General features: G+C 38.4%; 1 protein-coding gene across 1 annotated transcript in view; it reads left to right on the top strand.

Annotated features, from left to right (window-relative positions):
- TFAP2D (transcription factor AP-2 delta) overlaps positions 1–14424 on the top strand; it is a 53789-nt gene that overhangs the window by 14864 nt on the left and 24501 nt on the right. The window contains exons 4-5 of the mRNA XM_060110885.1: positions 89–254; positions 432–550. Of these exons, the coding sequence (XP_059966868.1) occupies positions 89–254; positions 432–550 (285 nt within the window). The remainder of the gene's footprint in view (positions 1–88; positions 255–431; positions 551–14424) is intronic.

Below are 14424 nucleotides of genomic sequence, written 5' to 3'. Positions count from 1 at the left end.
GTGTTGTGATAGTAAGTTTATCGCATGTATTTCATGTTGTTATCTGCTCACACAGTCACTAATATATAATATACTTTTCCCTCCAAAGGTGGCACCTGCGTGGTCAACCCCACAGACTTGTTTTGCTCTGTCCCCGGTCGTTTGTCCCTTCTCAGTTCTACTTCCAAATACAAGGTGACCATTGCTGAGGTGAAGAGACGCCTCTCACCACCTGAATGCCTCAATGCTTCACTCTTGGGAGGCATTTTGAGAAGGTAAGAAAAAGGTGTTTTCTGGCACTGCGGTCTTCTAACTGTACTGGCACCATGCTCCCCAACCCTCAGCCCTTACGTTTTCTGTCCCATGTTGAATACCCCATGTGGTCAAGTCTTCTCGTCATTTTACTCCGAATGTCAACTTTCAAAACCTAGCTTTTGTTGGTTTTCGGACAGAGCAAAATCCAAGAATGGGGGTCGCTGCCTGAGGGAGAAGCTGGATAGGCTTGGCCTGAACTTGCCAGCCGGAAGACGGAAAGCAGCCAATGTTACCCTCCTCACTTCCTTAGTTGAAGGTATGACTTTTTAGCTCCGCAAGTTAATGATGGAAGGTTAGCAATTCTTTGAAATTCAGGTTTGTTTGATTACGCTGTGTCATTTTTGTCTATACTGTTAAGATAGTTACAGGTGAATTTCCCAACTAATCATGATAATGAAGATTAAATTCGACTTAATATAAGGCTTAGACATTGATTCATAAACTATCATCTGATTTACTAATCTTGGCAGTAATAGGAAAGAAGATAACAATAGAAGATTTAGGTACTTAGACAAGTATTCCCCACATAACAGCAACAAAAAAACTCTGCAATTGTCATTTTTATTATTGTTTATTTTAGCGTTCAGATAAATCTGGTTTAACTCATTGTTATTCAGTGCAACATGATCTACAGGATAAATAATAATCCTTTATAGAGAGTTCACAGGAGTCAAGGCATGGCACCAAGCCTGAGAGCACATTGTATTAATCCGATAGACATCTCTTAAAGTACAGTGAAGTTCCACGGCTTTATGTGTGGGTAAGCTGACTCACAGAAAGGTTAAGGTTAGCCAGTGGGGTAGATGCAGACGTGGAAACATACTCCCAGAAGTTTTTTTTTTTTTTCCAATTTACATTTTCCCTTGTGTTTCTTCTGTAAGAACTAAACTTTACATATTCTCATTCAGTCTTCTAAGAAGAGGTATTATTGGAGACCTTTTAAACTTTGTGGAAGAGCTTTTGAATTCAAAGGAGAGTTCTTCCATAACCTAGAATGCTATTGTTTTAAATATGAACGAAGAAGCCTTTTTGCCAAGCCTTATCTGAACACACCTATGACACTTTTCTTGCATTGGTTTCTCACTTGACCATAAGACACTGTAGGAAGTAAAAGGTAAGTGAAACATACAAACAAACATTTGCCTTTTTCCAGATTATCAACACACACTATTTACTGAACAACTCTGTGAAATAGTGTGTTCTTGACCTTGGTCTTGGCAAAATTGCTTTGGTGATTTTTTTTTTTAATTAATTAATTAATTTATTTAGGCTGTGCCAGGTCTTAGTTGTGACACATGGGATCTTTAGTTGCAGCATGTATGTGGGACCTAGTTCCCTGACCAGGGATCAAACCCGGGCCCTCTGCATTGGGAGCGCAGAGTTTTACCCACTGGGCCACCAGGGAAGTCCCTGATTTTGCTATTAACAGGTATCTTTGCTTTATTTCCTAATTGTAATAATGATAACAACCACAATAATATTATTGGTCATGAACATTTAATAAGTGTTAACTGTTACTATGGTATATATCTTGTGCTGTTTGCCTGTGTGCGCTAATACTAAGAGCTGGCATATGGTAAAGGGAGTTGACCCATAATCCATCCATGGGGGTTGGGCATACTAAAGGAAGAGCAAAGTAGAAAAAAATGGCTAATGGATTGATTCTAAAGAGAGACAGATTCCTGCTTAATATAAGTGAAAACATCATGAAAATTATAGCTATCTAACAAAAGAACAAAATATGTTCAAAATATAAGAGTGGGTTCAAGAATCATATGAATCGTAGAACATGATTGGTTCTCAAACCCAATTCCACAGTAAAATCATGGGCCTGGGCCCCATTCCGAAACCACTTGAAATGCAATCTCTGGGGGTATGGCACAGCTATCTACATTTTTAAAAACACCCCCTGATGTATAATGAGGTTGAAGGATCATTGACTTAAATGTTCCTTGAGATACTTTTCATGTAACTGGTGTGAAAAGTAAAGGCCCTAAGAGAGACCTTTATCCAAGGTGTCTGTGAATGTCCATCCAGTAAAACCTGAAGAACCCTAAAAGGGTATAGTCAAAATTCTTCTTATTGATTTTTACGTTAGCCCAAAACACCAGAGCACCCTGTGTGGGAATCATTGATGGATGCTCACGGAAAGGATACAGGTTAAAACGTGAAATCCTAGGACCATCTCGTGGTCTTGCCAGCTACTCTTCCAGCAAAACTCTCCTGTCACAAAAGTGCTTGGCTTGTGTTCACCTCTGCTCACCGAGGTGCCACATCAGCCTCGGCTGATGGAACTTAAGGTTTTATCCTTCTCAGATGCATCCCACTTTAACTGGATGCTTTTGAAATCCCCCAGATATTCATGGTGTAGAGAAATAAATATTGTATTGTTGAATTCCAGGCATTCTGATGGAACTGAGGAAATGAGATTTAGGGGCAAAGGGACCTTTTGCATTCCTCAACTCCCCACATGTTACATCATGACCCTCAAATGTGTGCATTCTCTCTCTCACACACACACACACGCATGCGTCTTAAGTTTCACTACTATGTACTCTGTTCTATGGTATTTTTATTCTATTCCATATTTTTGTATTCTTTTAAAATGCTGATTGTAAACCCACTACTTTTAAATGCTGAATGTAAGCCCACTAAATTTATTTCAAGACTCACTGTTGAGTCATGGGTCATGACCCATGGTTTAAAAAACTACAAGTGGTCTTAGGACAAGAGGAGAACCTAATATTTTGTGACCTTCGTCCTCTTTGTGCTAACATGGATTTGATTCAGTTATTTCAAGTTTGTTTTGCTTATACCATTTTAGCTGGTAAATTAAAACTTTACCATGGTTACTGGTTGGTATTCATAGACCTTGAATTGACCATGTCTTTGGTAATATTTTTGCCCCTCAATCAAACATTTTTGTGGGAGCCAGTGACATTTTAGATTAATTTTTTCCAGAAATTCTAAAATGAGATTTCTAATTGTCAGAAATGGTCCATCAGCTTTCTTATAAACCTAAGGCTCTGTAGGAAAGAATACTAATCTTTTTCATCATTTAGAAACTCTTTATCTCCCTGATGGCCCAAGACATTGCTGGGGTTCAATCCAGCAATCAAGGACTGGGGTTCAGTCCTTCCCCATTTTGGTACAGCACTTGAGACCAAGATAATTCTGACTGGCTTTATTCCTCATTGACCACACTTGGAAATAAATCTCCTTAAGGTCGACCTTCTGCGACTTTTTAGTACTTGTCTCGGCCCCTTTGTGGGGATGCTTTGAATACAGCCTTGCCATTGATGCTATGATGATAAAAATCCCAAAGAAAGAGTAGTGTATGGGGACACTGCTAGACTCTCCATGCAGACATGATTTACCCTTTGTCAAGATTCAATCAGTGAACAGTAAGGTACCTTATAACAGGGAATGAAATTAGCAAATGAAGGTATGGTTTTCAAAAACTACCCTTGTCACTAACCTCACAGTGGTTTCATCGTGATATTCCTGGGTTTCCACATTTGCCTTGGGTTTCCAATCATTTTGTTTTTAATTATTTTATAATCATTTCCCCCTGTATTTCTTTTAAATGGAGTCACTCTACTAATAGTGCCATTCTAGCATCGTTGTCAAATCAACATATTAGAGTCATTATTTTAGGGAATATTTTAGGAATTTATGAGAGGGCTATTTCATGCAAATTTATAATATTTAAATTATCCACAACATTTCTGTTACAAATAGCATTGTGCCTAATAACCAGTGGGATGAAGAACTCATGACTAACTTTTTTCACCAGATAAAGTTGTTTGAAAAGTGAACATTTTAGTAAGGCATGTATTTAGAGTGGGGATTTTTTTTTGGTCCACATAGCACAGATATATTTGACCTACAATGAAATATGAGTATTTGAATTCAGAGTCCACTGAATGTAATACTAGAAAATATTCCTTTTTTACCCATATGTCTTCAGTTAATGGGGTTTAAATATATAACTAATGGTTGGTACACCTTCTTGTACCCACTTTATCATAAGCCTGGAGTTCTTTTTATTTTCCCTTGTTAATCACATTGCTATGACTTCTCCTTTGTCCACTCTGGTATCTATAACATTAGAGAGTTGTCATTTTCTGGAAAATTCAGTGGATTAGAATTGCTTAACCCGATTCGCTGATCTTCCTGAGATCTTGGGATAATCCCAGACTCTTCCAGAGTGGGAGAAATTCTATATCTGGAGAACATTCAAAGAGTTTGACCAATATTATTGTTCTAGTTCTAATACTCTTGCTATGTATTTGTTATTTATGAATCACCAATTAGCTGCTTCCTCTATATTTTATTCCAGAACAATCTTTGCAGCGTTGGCGGTTGTTAAAACAAGTATAAGGAGTCGATTATGGCAGGAATGAGGAGTCATTCCTGTGTATCACTCCCACCTCACTTGAGGTTTTCCAAGATGGCCAAAGTTACGGAGTGTTGCTGGAGGGAAGTTTTGTTCACTTGAGTGGGGTGCTTTCCTGGGACAGTTCTGCTCAATTTACAGAGGCTCATATAGCATTCTCAGGCAACACCAGGAGTTCCACAAGCATAGTTAAGTCCTTAAACATAAATACCTTGGCTTTCAGTTTGTCATGACCAGGTATCAAATTCTGTTTATATATATATTTAAAAAACAGTATGGGGCAGTGAAGGGTATAAATATGCATCAACAAAAGAAAGGGGACCATTTACAAATATTGTGTGTGATATCTATTCACTCTTTTCAAATCTAAACCTTTTGTCCCTTTTGCCTCTTTCTTTAGTTTTCCCTCCCTCCTTCCTTCCTTTCTTCCCTCCTTTCTTGCCTCCCTCCCTCCCTCCCGTCTTCCTTCCTTCCTTTCTTTCTTTCTTTCCTTCCTTCCTTAATTCTTTCTTTCCTTTTTTAAAAAAATAATTTTATTTATTTATTTATTTTTGGCTGCATTGGGTCTTTGTTGCTGCGCGCGGGCTTTCTCTAGTTGAGGCGAGTGGGGGCTACTCTTCGTTGTGGTGCACAAGCTTCTCTTTGCGGTGGCTTCTCTTGTTGCGGAGCACAGGCTCTTGGCGCGCGGGCTTCAGCAGTTGTGGCACACGGGCTCAGTAGTTGTGGCTCACGGGCTCTAGAGCGCAGGCTCAGTAGTTGTGGTGCACGGGCTTAGTTGCTCCGTGGCATGTGGGATCTTCCCGGACCAGGGCTCGAACCCATGTCCCCTGCGTTGGCAGGCAGATTCTTAACCACTGTGCCACCAGGGAAGCCCTCTTTCCTTTCTTTTTAAAGTAAGCTCCCAGCCCCTGTCCTGCACTTCTCACCTCATCCCTTGGACTAGTACCTCCACCTCTGCCCCCGGTAATAACACTTTTGACATTTGGCTGACTTTGGGCAGGTTGCTTAACCTGACTGAGCTTCATTTTCCTAATTTACAGATAAGGATCACACTATCTGTGATGTTTAGGGTAATGCTAGCTGTTATAACAGTTAATTTCCAAATTTTCAGTGGCTTAACACGATAGAAGCTTCTTTCTCACTCTTCACAGATGACGTGGGTGTTCCTCCCCGGGGCCCTTCCTTCCTCTTAGTCTCATTCAGGGACCAGAGTACTTCCACCTCTAGCTATGCCCTCCTCTAGGTCCTGGGAGCCCTATGCATTCAGCTCACAATAAGGAAAGACACGATGGTGAAAGGACACAGCTTCCAACCCACTTGGCCAGGAATTGGCCTACGTTGCTACTGTCTACATTCCATGACAACTAGTCCCATGGCTATGCCTAATTCCAGAGGCATGAGATATGCCAGAAAATGTAGTGCCTAGCTGGGCAGAATCTTCTCAGCAACAACTCTATAGTATAAAAGAAAGGACAAATCTTGGATGGTCCAGCTCCCATTTCCACCACATCTGCTTTGTGTGTCTTTTGTAGAATTAAATGCATTCGCTACATTAAACACTTGACACCGTGGGGCAAAGAGGCACTTAATAAAAATTAGTACCTGTTCTCTTGTCTCTTTCTCCCTAAACAATAGTGTTACTTAGTAGCAGAATTTACTCAGGATCATAAAACTTTAACCCTGGAGGGAAATGGAAGATTGAGTAGTCTAAGGCAGTGGGACATAGCACACATGGTTAAAGAGTGTGCTTCCGGAGCCAAATAGCCTTGTTTGAACCCGCTTCTACCACTTACTAGCTGTGTGCTATAGGGAAAGACTCACAACCTCTCTGAGCATCAGTGTCCTTACCTATAAAGGGGTGTTAATAATAAGGTTGTTGTTGGAGTGAAATCAGAATGTTTATAAAGCAGTTCACAGGGTGCCCAGCAAAAAGTTTGTGTCGATAAATTTTAGTTATCTTTATTCTCAAATGAGAAAACTAAGGGACAGTGAGACTAACCATTTTGCACAGGATCAGGGGAGCAGCAAGGAGGAGAACCCAGTTCTTCTGGTTTGCAACATCACCATGTGTTTTCCACTCGGATTTATGTTAGTGGCATGGATTCTGAACAGTTGCATTGCTGAACTACTTCTGAATTTAACTATATATTTATAGTTAGAGTTACAACAGTTATAACAATATAACTAAGGAATAGAAAGAAGTTATCAGTTCCTGAGCCTGTTTTTCACCATGGATTGGACATCCATGCTGCTAGGAATCCTGGGCAAGCTTGTTGGGCTTTTCTGCATCCAATAGGACAAGCTGTTTTTAACATCCTGATGCACCATCTGCTGCCACTTAATCCTCCAAAGTTAGGATGACATTAAATCTTGCTTCTTTCTGTTTTTCTGGAATAAAATTATCAATAGTGTCTCTTGTACTTTCAAAAGGGTGCCAGTCTAGTTAGTTAGTTAGGAGACTATCCTACAAAACCTTTTCCTTCCACTTCAGCCAAATCAACCTAAGGTAGGAGACAGGAATGCAATCACTTGGTGCTATTTCCCCCTTTGTCTTTAATCCTGAGCCTATATGATTGCATTTCCAAGAAACCAAGGAAAAGAACGATCAACTTGACAATGAACGCTTTCCTATAAATGAGCTATTAGGGAGCAATTTTCTTCGTACGATTAGTCCATGGCTTTTTAATTTAGGAAGAGGTATATTGTTCACTGCTTGAGGCTTGTAGGATTCAAATGCCAAAATCCTTTTGCCAAGCATCAGTGATAATACACTCACAGGGCACACTCAGCATTATTTGCTCTTCTCACGGAATTTAGAACAGAGGTGCTATTCCCCTTCTCTTCACACAGGTACCAGAGTGGGTTTCTCTGGGTGTGTGGAGCTTAGGGCTAATCTCCAAGGACGCACAGCATGGCTGTAGGTCTGAAAGGACCATCATCCCAACATAACTCCTTCACCAGCCATTCCAGACATCACATTTCCACCTAAGTCCCTCCTCTGGGATAAAGGTTTCCAGCTTTCTTCTAAAAATGTATGTGATATTAAAAGGGTCATACATTGACCCCTTGTTATATTGTTATAATAGTTCTAATTGGTGCTCACTTTAGTCACACGATGACCTGGAAGAGCCTAATCACTAGGGGACCCTGGTGTCCCCTTTTGCACACAAACACTCTGGCATTGACAATGTCTTCTTGGGCACAGCTTTGCATTTCAGAGCTGCCAGTGGAATTGGACTCAATAAGTAAATGCTAGTGCAGTCTATGTTAGTCAGTCATCTTAAGGTCTTTCTTGGAAAATGGCTTTTTTTTTTTCAGACTTATAGGTATTATCTGTAAATTTCTTATTCTTTTTTTTTTTTTTTTTTTTTTTTTTTTGCGGTACGCAGGCCTCTCACTGCTGTGGCCTCTCCCGTTGCGGAGCACAGGCTCCGGACGCGCAGGCTCAGCGGCCATGGCTCACGGGCCCAGCCGCTCCGCGGCATGTGGGATCTTCCCGGACCGGGGCACGAACCTGTGTCCCCTGCATTGGCAGATGGACTCTCAACCACTGCGCCACCAGGGAAGCCCCTGTAAATTTCTTATTCTAAGTCATGGAATAGTTTCTATCGAGAGACCCTGCTTTGATAATTGATCATTAGGTAGCAATTCGATATTGTTGTCTAATATCTGAGAACTCATGTCTATCAGAATTTTCAATAATTGATCTCAGTATCTTACAATATTATGGATTAATACACATCATCTCAGAGGAATCTTCTTAAATCATTTGCTTACTTCCTAATAGTGCTCCCCTGACCTGCATCTTATGGTTTCATTCATTTTCAGGGAGAAAGGTGTTTACATGTAGCGGGTAGAGGAAATAGGCTATTGCACATATGACCTTGTGTCTGTCTGTGTGCTTGTGGCGTGCTTAGATTCCTACTCCTATTCTGGCACAAAAAAACAGATGTATCCAAGCCTGTTTGGCTCAGTCCTGCCTTTGCCCCTTTGGTCCAGCATACTACTTACTCTTGCAAATCACAAAGCTTCCTTAGAAGCACGTCTCTGCATGACTTTCCTAGGTTTTTTCTTTTTTCTACTATTCTCTCTTTCAAAGTGCATGCCAACTAATGTGCTTTTCAAAACTCAGTGTCTGCTTTTTTCCATTGTTTACGTTTGTCAAAATTCGTCGGTGTTCTAATAAAATTGTAGATTATAATTATTCCTAATGATGTCTAACTCCTACTGAATAGTAATGAAAGTTTTGGAATTGCTTAGGTTTCCATTTACAACAAGTATTTGAGTTTAGATGAAATCTTTCTAAGAACTGAGTCAGAGGGTAGTTTTGCTTTTTAATTAATATAATTTTAAGTAGGTCATTCGTTAGATGGTAAAAATTCAAAAGTTACAAAGGGTATATAGTGAAATGTCTCCTTTTCACTCTATTCCCCATTTAGATCCTCTCCTGGAAGAAACAAATGTTACTGGTTTCTCTATTTCCTTCCAAGGATATATATGTGTATGCATAGTTTTGGTTTTTATTTTAAAAATTATAGCATTCTATACACACTGTTCTACACATTTTTTCACACATTATCTTAGTTTTATTTTCAGTTTTTACAAGTTGTTCATTCTTTTAAACATGCACAGTATTCCGTTGTTTGAGTGCATCATAACTTATTTAACCAGTGACCTACTAAATATCATATAGGTGTTTTTAATCTTTGGCTATTACTAATAGTGCTACAATAAGCAACCTCACACTTACATAAATAATTCTTCAGATATGCAAGTATATCTATTCAATAAATTCCTAAGAATGTGTTGCAGGGTCAAAAGATATTCGCATTTGTAATTTTAAAAGATTATTGGAAGATTGCTCTTTACAGTGGTTGTAAATTTATAATTCTATCAGTGATGGGGGTAAGAAGCATTGATATGCTAGTACTCCCCTATACTCTAGCCCAAGCACGGCACTATCAATTTTTTGATCTTTGCTAATTTGAGTGGAAAAAAAATAGACTACCTCTATTATGAAGGAGGTTGAGTATATTCTTTTTGTTTTGTTTTGTTTTTTGTTTTTTTTGTTTTTTTTTGTTTTGTTTTTTGGTTTTTTTTGTTTTGTTTTTTTTGAGTATATTCTTAGGAGAATTTTATGAGCTTTTTTGTCCGTTCACTTGCTTTGTACCAATAGGGTAATTTTTTACATTTTTCTCATTCATTTGTAAGTGCTCATTGTATATAAGGAAAACAGGCTGTGTGCCTCTGATATGAGTTGCTAAGCGTCTCCACCCCTGGCTCTGGTTTGTCTGTTTGCTATTATGAGTTTTTTGTTTAGTTGCTTATTTGTTCAGATCTATGTCATGCAGAACTTTTTTATATTGATATAATCATATTTCTCATATATTTTATTCCATGGCCTTTCATTTTTATTGTAATATTTTGAAAGTCCTTTTTCATCCCAAGATTATAAAATATTTCTCCCATGTTACCTTCTAATTACTTTGTGGATCTATATTTTATGTTTAAATCTTTGATCCATCTGGACTTTTTGTTGTTGTTGGATGTATGATATAGATCTAATTTTACTTGTTTTTTTTTTCCAGATGGCCAGCCAGTTGTCCCAACATCTTTTATTGATAATCCATTTTCCCCTACTGTTATGAAAAGCAAGTTTCATCTTACACTAAATCTCCTTAAACAAATATACTTTTTAAATTGACTGATGACTTTGTTCCCCTAACAATATCTCTCCTTTACCCCACCACATAGCCATTTTTGTTTCTAGAGTGTGTATTATATCAGCCAAATAAGGCAGAACTCAGTATGCAAGAACCCAGATAGACAGAGGTCTTTACAGTTTAATATTAACTCCATAGTAACTGTTTTCTTTTTTACTGATATAAGCCACAGAATCCTTGTTTTGGGGGAAGGTGTATATTTCATCCCCACATAATGCTTTCCCTTCACCTTAGGACAACCGTGGCTTGAGATGAGGTCAGGAACTTTCATAAAATGCAGATGCCCTGGCTCCAGAGATTGAATGACGGGGGGTAAAACCCTGGTCTGTGTGTGTGTGTGTGTGTGTGTGTGTGTGTGTGTATGCACACATGCTTGTATACACACATATTAAACAAACTCCCAGGCTATGGGAATAGCAAGGATTGAAAAACACTGTCTTCAAGCATAATCTATTTTATTAAATGGCTCCACTGATACAATGATATACTCAACGGGTATTTTATATATTTCATTCTTTCTAGCAATTTTCTTTTGCTCTAGTTTTTCACTTATATTCTTTGGAAGGGGTGCCCCGCAAAATTATTGTTATAATTAACCAATAAAATATTTGAAAGCTTTTCCATTTAACAAATGTTTACTAAGTACCTATTATGAGTCGGGTACTGTACTAAGCACAGAGTATGGAATGGGGAACAAAACTATCACTCTGAGGAACAAAGTGTTGGTATTTAAACAAAGTCCTCGTTAAATAGGGAAACTACCACATTATAAGACACTTACCTATAGTGTAGATTATATGATATATAGTGTCACAGAGTGCACTCCTTTTAGAATCGTTCTGGAAGCCTGTAACAGGTACATTAAACCTGTCCTTCAGCTCTAGGGTTTACTGAAGCTTGATATATTTTTTATAACTTTTTAAATATCTCATCCAGATTTGAAAATATTCTCAAATTTGCTATCTAATAGATGCTTCTCAGAATAATCCCAGAGATAGATTTGAATGTGCTATTTTCCATACATGTAATTAAAATTGAAATCACAGATATGTGACTGGAATTTAACACATATGAATTGTTGCTTTCATTTAATAATATAGGGTATTACAATAGGAAGTTAAACCTAAGTTCTTTCTAAGGCAATGAATTTAGTGACAGTTGGTGAGAATTGTCTAGTGAATAACAATGTACAAGTATCCTTTAGTACAAATTAGTTTTAGATATTGATTTACAGTTGTCTAAAGTACATTTTCTTCTAAAATACAATAATTCTAAAAGGAGAAAAAATCCTTAATGACTGGATAAAATGTTGAAATGAGGTGTGTTCATTTCTATTTTAAAAATGCATTTAGACCTGCTTCAGGTAAAATAATGTGGGAACCCAGAATCTCAGTAAAATGATCAATCCACTTTCCTTAGAAAACATTTTTCCCATTAACTTTCCATTTCTGGGCTTCAACAATAATTGCCATATAAGTGTTTCCTAATATTTACCCTTAGTTTTTTACTTTTTGCTTTTGAGTGTGAAAAATGAATGCCCTGAAAAAGAGCAAATTCTCTTTTTATGCTCTTCCCGTATTCTGTAACTTTGCTTGTGTTGGTTTTTTGAGAGAGAGGTCCTCAGCATGAGTCATTAACTGCTGCTGTTACTATTGAAAAATGGTTTCCCCTTTTTTGGAAGGGGGGTCTCACTACTTGGCGTAGAGAGCCTAAAGCCTTGCACTTAGAATATCCTGTCCAAGCTCTCAAACTATCCCCCATGTATCCTACTTCTAAAACAGTAATTTTTGGAATGACATGAAGTACAGTGGACGTATTTGCCAAAGTTACTGTGTTGCTTCAGTGGTGTAAAGAAGCAGGGGTGGGGTGGTACTGGTTCGTCAAGTGGCACATTGCATTGAAATAAAGGAAGAGCTTAAATCCTCTCTGGAAAACAGCCACCACGGGGCATCCCATCTCATCGTGCACAGAAATGAGACAACAGCCGCCATGTTTGCTATATGGGATCTAGCCCTCCAGGGGTCACACTGTCACCCCAGGTTACTGCACCTACTTGTTCACGTGGGTACTTCATCTCCCCACAGAGACAGAGAAGCTCATAGTTCTTTATTTTCACAAATCAGTCAAATCCCCTAGAGTCTTATTCACATGCTTTTCTGCTCCAAAATTTTCTATTTTTCTTAAACCTGTTGACTCTAAGGTATCTGTGGTACAGGATTGAACTGTAGATTTGTCATTTTTCCTGAATATCATGTGTCTTTTAATTCGTGGATCCATTAATTCGTTCATTCTTGGGTCCTCATGCACAAAGCTTTTGTGGCATGGTCTACACATTTTAACTACACATCAGAGTGTTTCACTTGCCACTTCTTTTGATGTAGCATCGCTATACATCCAGTAACAATGTTACGTCGCAAGCAGGAGAAAGCAGTAAACAGAGCTAAGGGAAGGAAGGATCTGGCTGTCAGTGTAAATGTAAATAGCAGCTGTTCCATTCAAACTGTTTTTAAAACTACCACACGGTGAGAGGTTTGCATAAAATGGGCCAGATCCTCAAGAATCAGGTTTTAACACAAAATTTAAGAGGCATGCTGCCATCCTCCTGTTTGCACTGTTTCACTTCTCTTACTATTGCACAAACAGTAGAGGGGGAAAATATATATATATATACACACATATATGCATATGTGTGTATGTGTGTGTGTATATATATATATATATATATAATAGTCTCATATATATAATAGTCTCTATATATAGAGACTTGTATATATTGTATATATATATAGAGAGAGACTTGTATATATTGTATATATGTAAAATAATCTCTTAAGTTTTTATTTAAATATCTATTTCTGTGTCAATATTGCAATATGAAGATATATCAGTTCACATAACTCGATTTGCTGTACAAGGATGACGTTATGAACAGTGCTATTGGGTTAGGTGCAAAATTCTTCTGAGTCCTAAGGTCACATGAGCTTATCTTCTGGTCAGGTGCTGTAGCCATTCTTTGATGGGTCAAGCTTTATGACTCTTTACCTCAGATTTGAAATTTATTGAATTATCTCCCTTCTGTCATTTTCTTAGCAAAAATCACCATCCTACATGGCATTACAATGTCTCTTTTTAAAAAATCTTCATGCCTTTTCTTCTGCCAAATAAGCACACATTTTCTTTCCTATTTGGTTAGGGTGATAAACTGCTGGTAATAAGTGCTTTAAAAATATTGTTAGGGCTTCCCTGGTGGCGCAGTGGTTGAGAGTCCGCCTGCCGATGCAGGGGACACGGGTTCTGTGCCCCGGTCCGGGAAGATCCCACATGCCGCGGAGCGGCTGGGCCCGTGAGCCATGGCCGCTGAGCCTGCGCGTCCGGAGCCTGTGCTCCGCAACGGGAGAGGCCCGCGTACCGCAAAAAAAAAAAAAAAAAAAAAAAAAAAAAAATATTGTTTGTACATTGCAGTTTACCCAAAAATGTGACCCCCCTCAATAATTAGCACTACCTAGACTAGTCAATATAGAGACACTTTTCATCCACTTTTGTCATCTTTCTGCGTAAAATGGAGGAAAAATGATGTTTTCTACCACAGGAATATAAAAATCTTAACTAAAGACCTGCTGCTGCTTTGAAACAGACTGAGGGGGAAATCATGATTGGATAGTTCACAAAACATTATCTGATCTAATACGTTTACCACATAGTCATATTTTTATTGGACTCTTCCAAGGCTTAGAACAGGGCTTCTCACATTTTGTGAATGAAAAAAAGTTGTTAAAGACTCAGGGAATGCATGAAAAGGATGAATTACAATGTTTGTGTCTCACAGTAACATAAATAAAAATTAAACACACTTGTATAAACTCGAGTCTAATTTTAATGTGTGGTTAATATTTGCACACACTGAAACTTCAAATCAGGGTATTAACTAATATCTGCATAGTCACAGTGGAGATTTCCATAGCCTAAATGTGCCTTTCTGTCAAACAAACAAGGGTGAGAACCCCACCC

The sequence above is a fragment of the Mesoplodon densirostris genome, chromosome 10, assembly GCF_025265405.1.
Source record: "Mesoplodon densirostris isolate mMesDen1 chromosome 10, mMesDen1 primary haplotype, whole genome shotgun sequence".
Taxonomy (NCBI): domain Eukaryota; kingdom Metazoa; phylum Chordata; class Mammalia; order Artiodactyla; family Ziphiidae; genus Mesoplodon; species Mesoplodon densirostris.
This window is presented reverse-complemented; position numbering and strand designations above follow the sequence as displayed.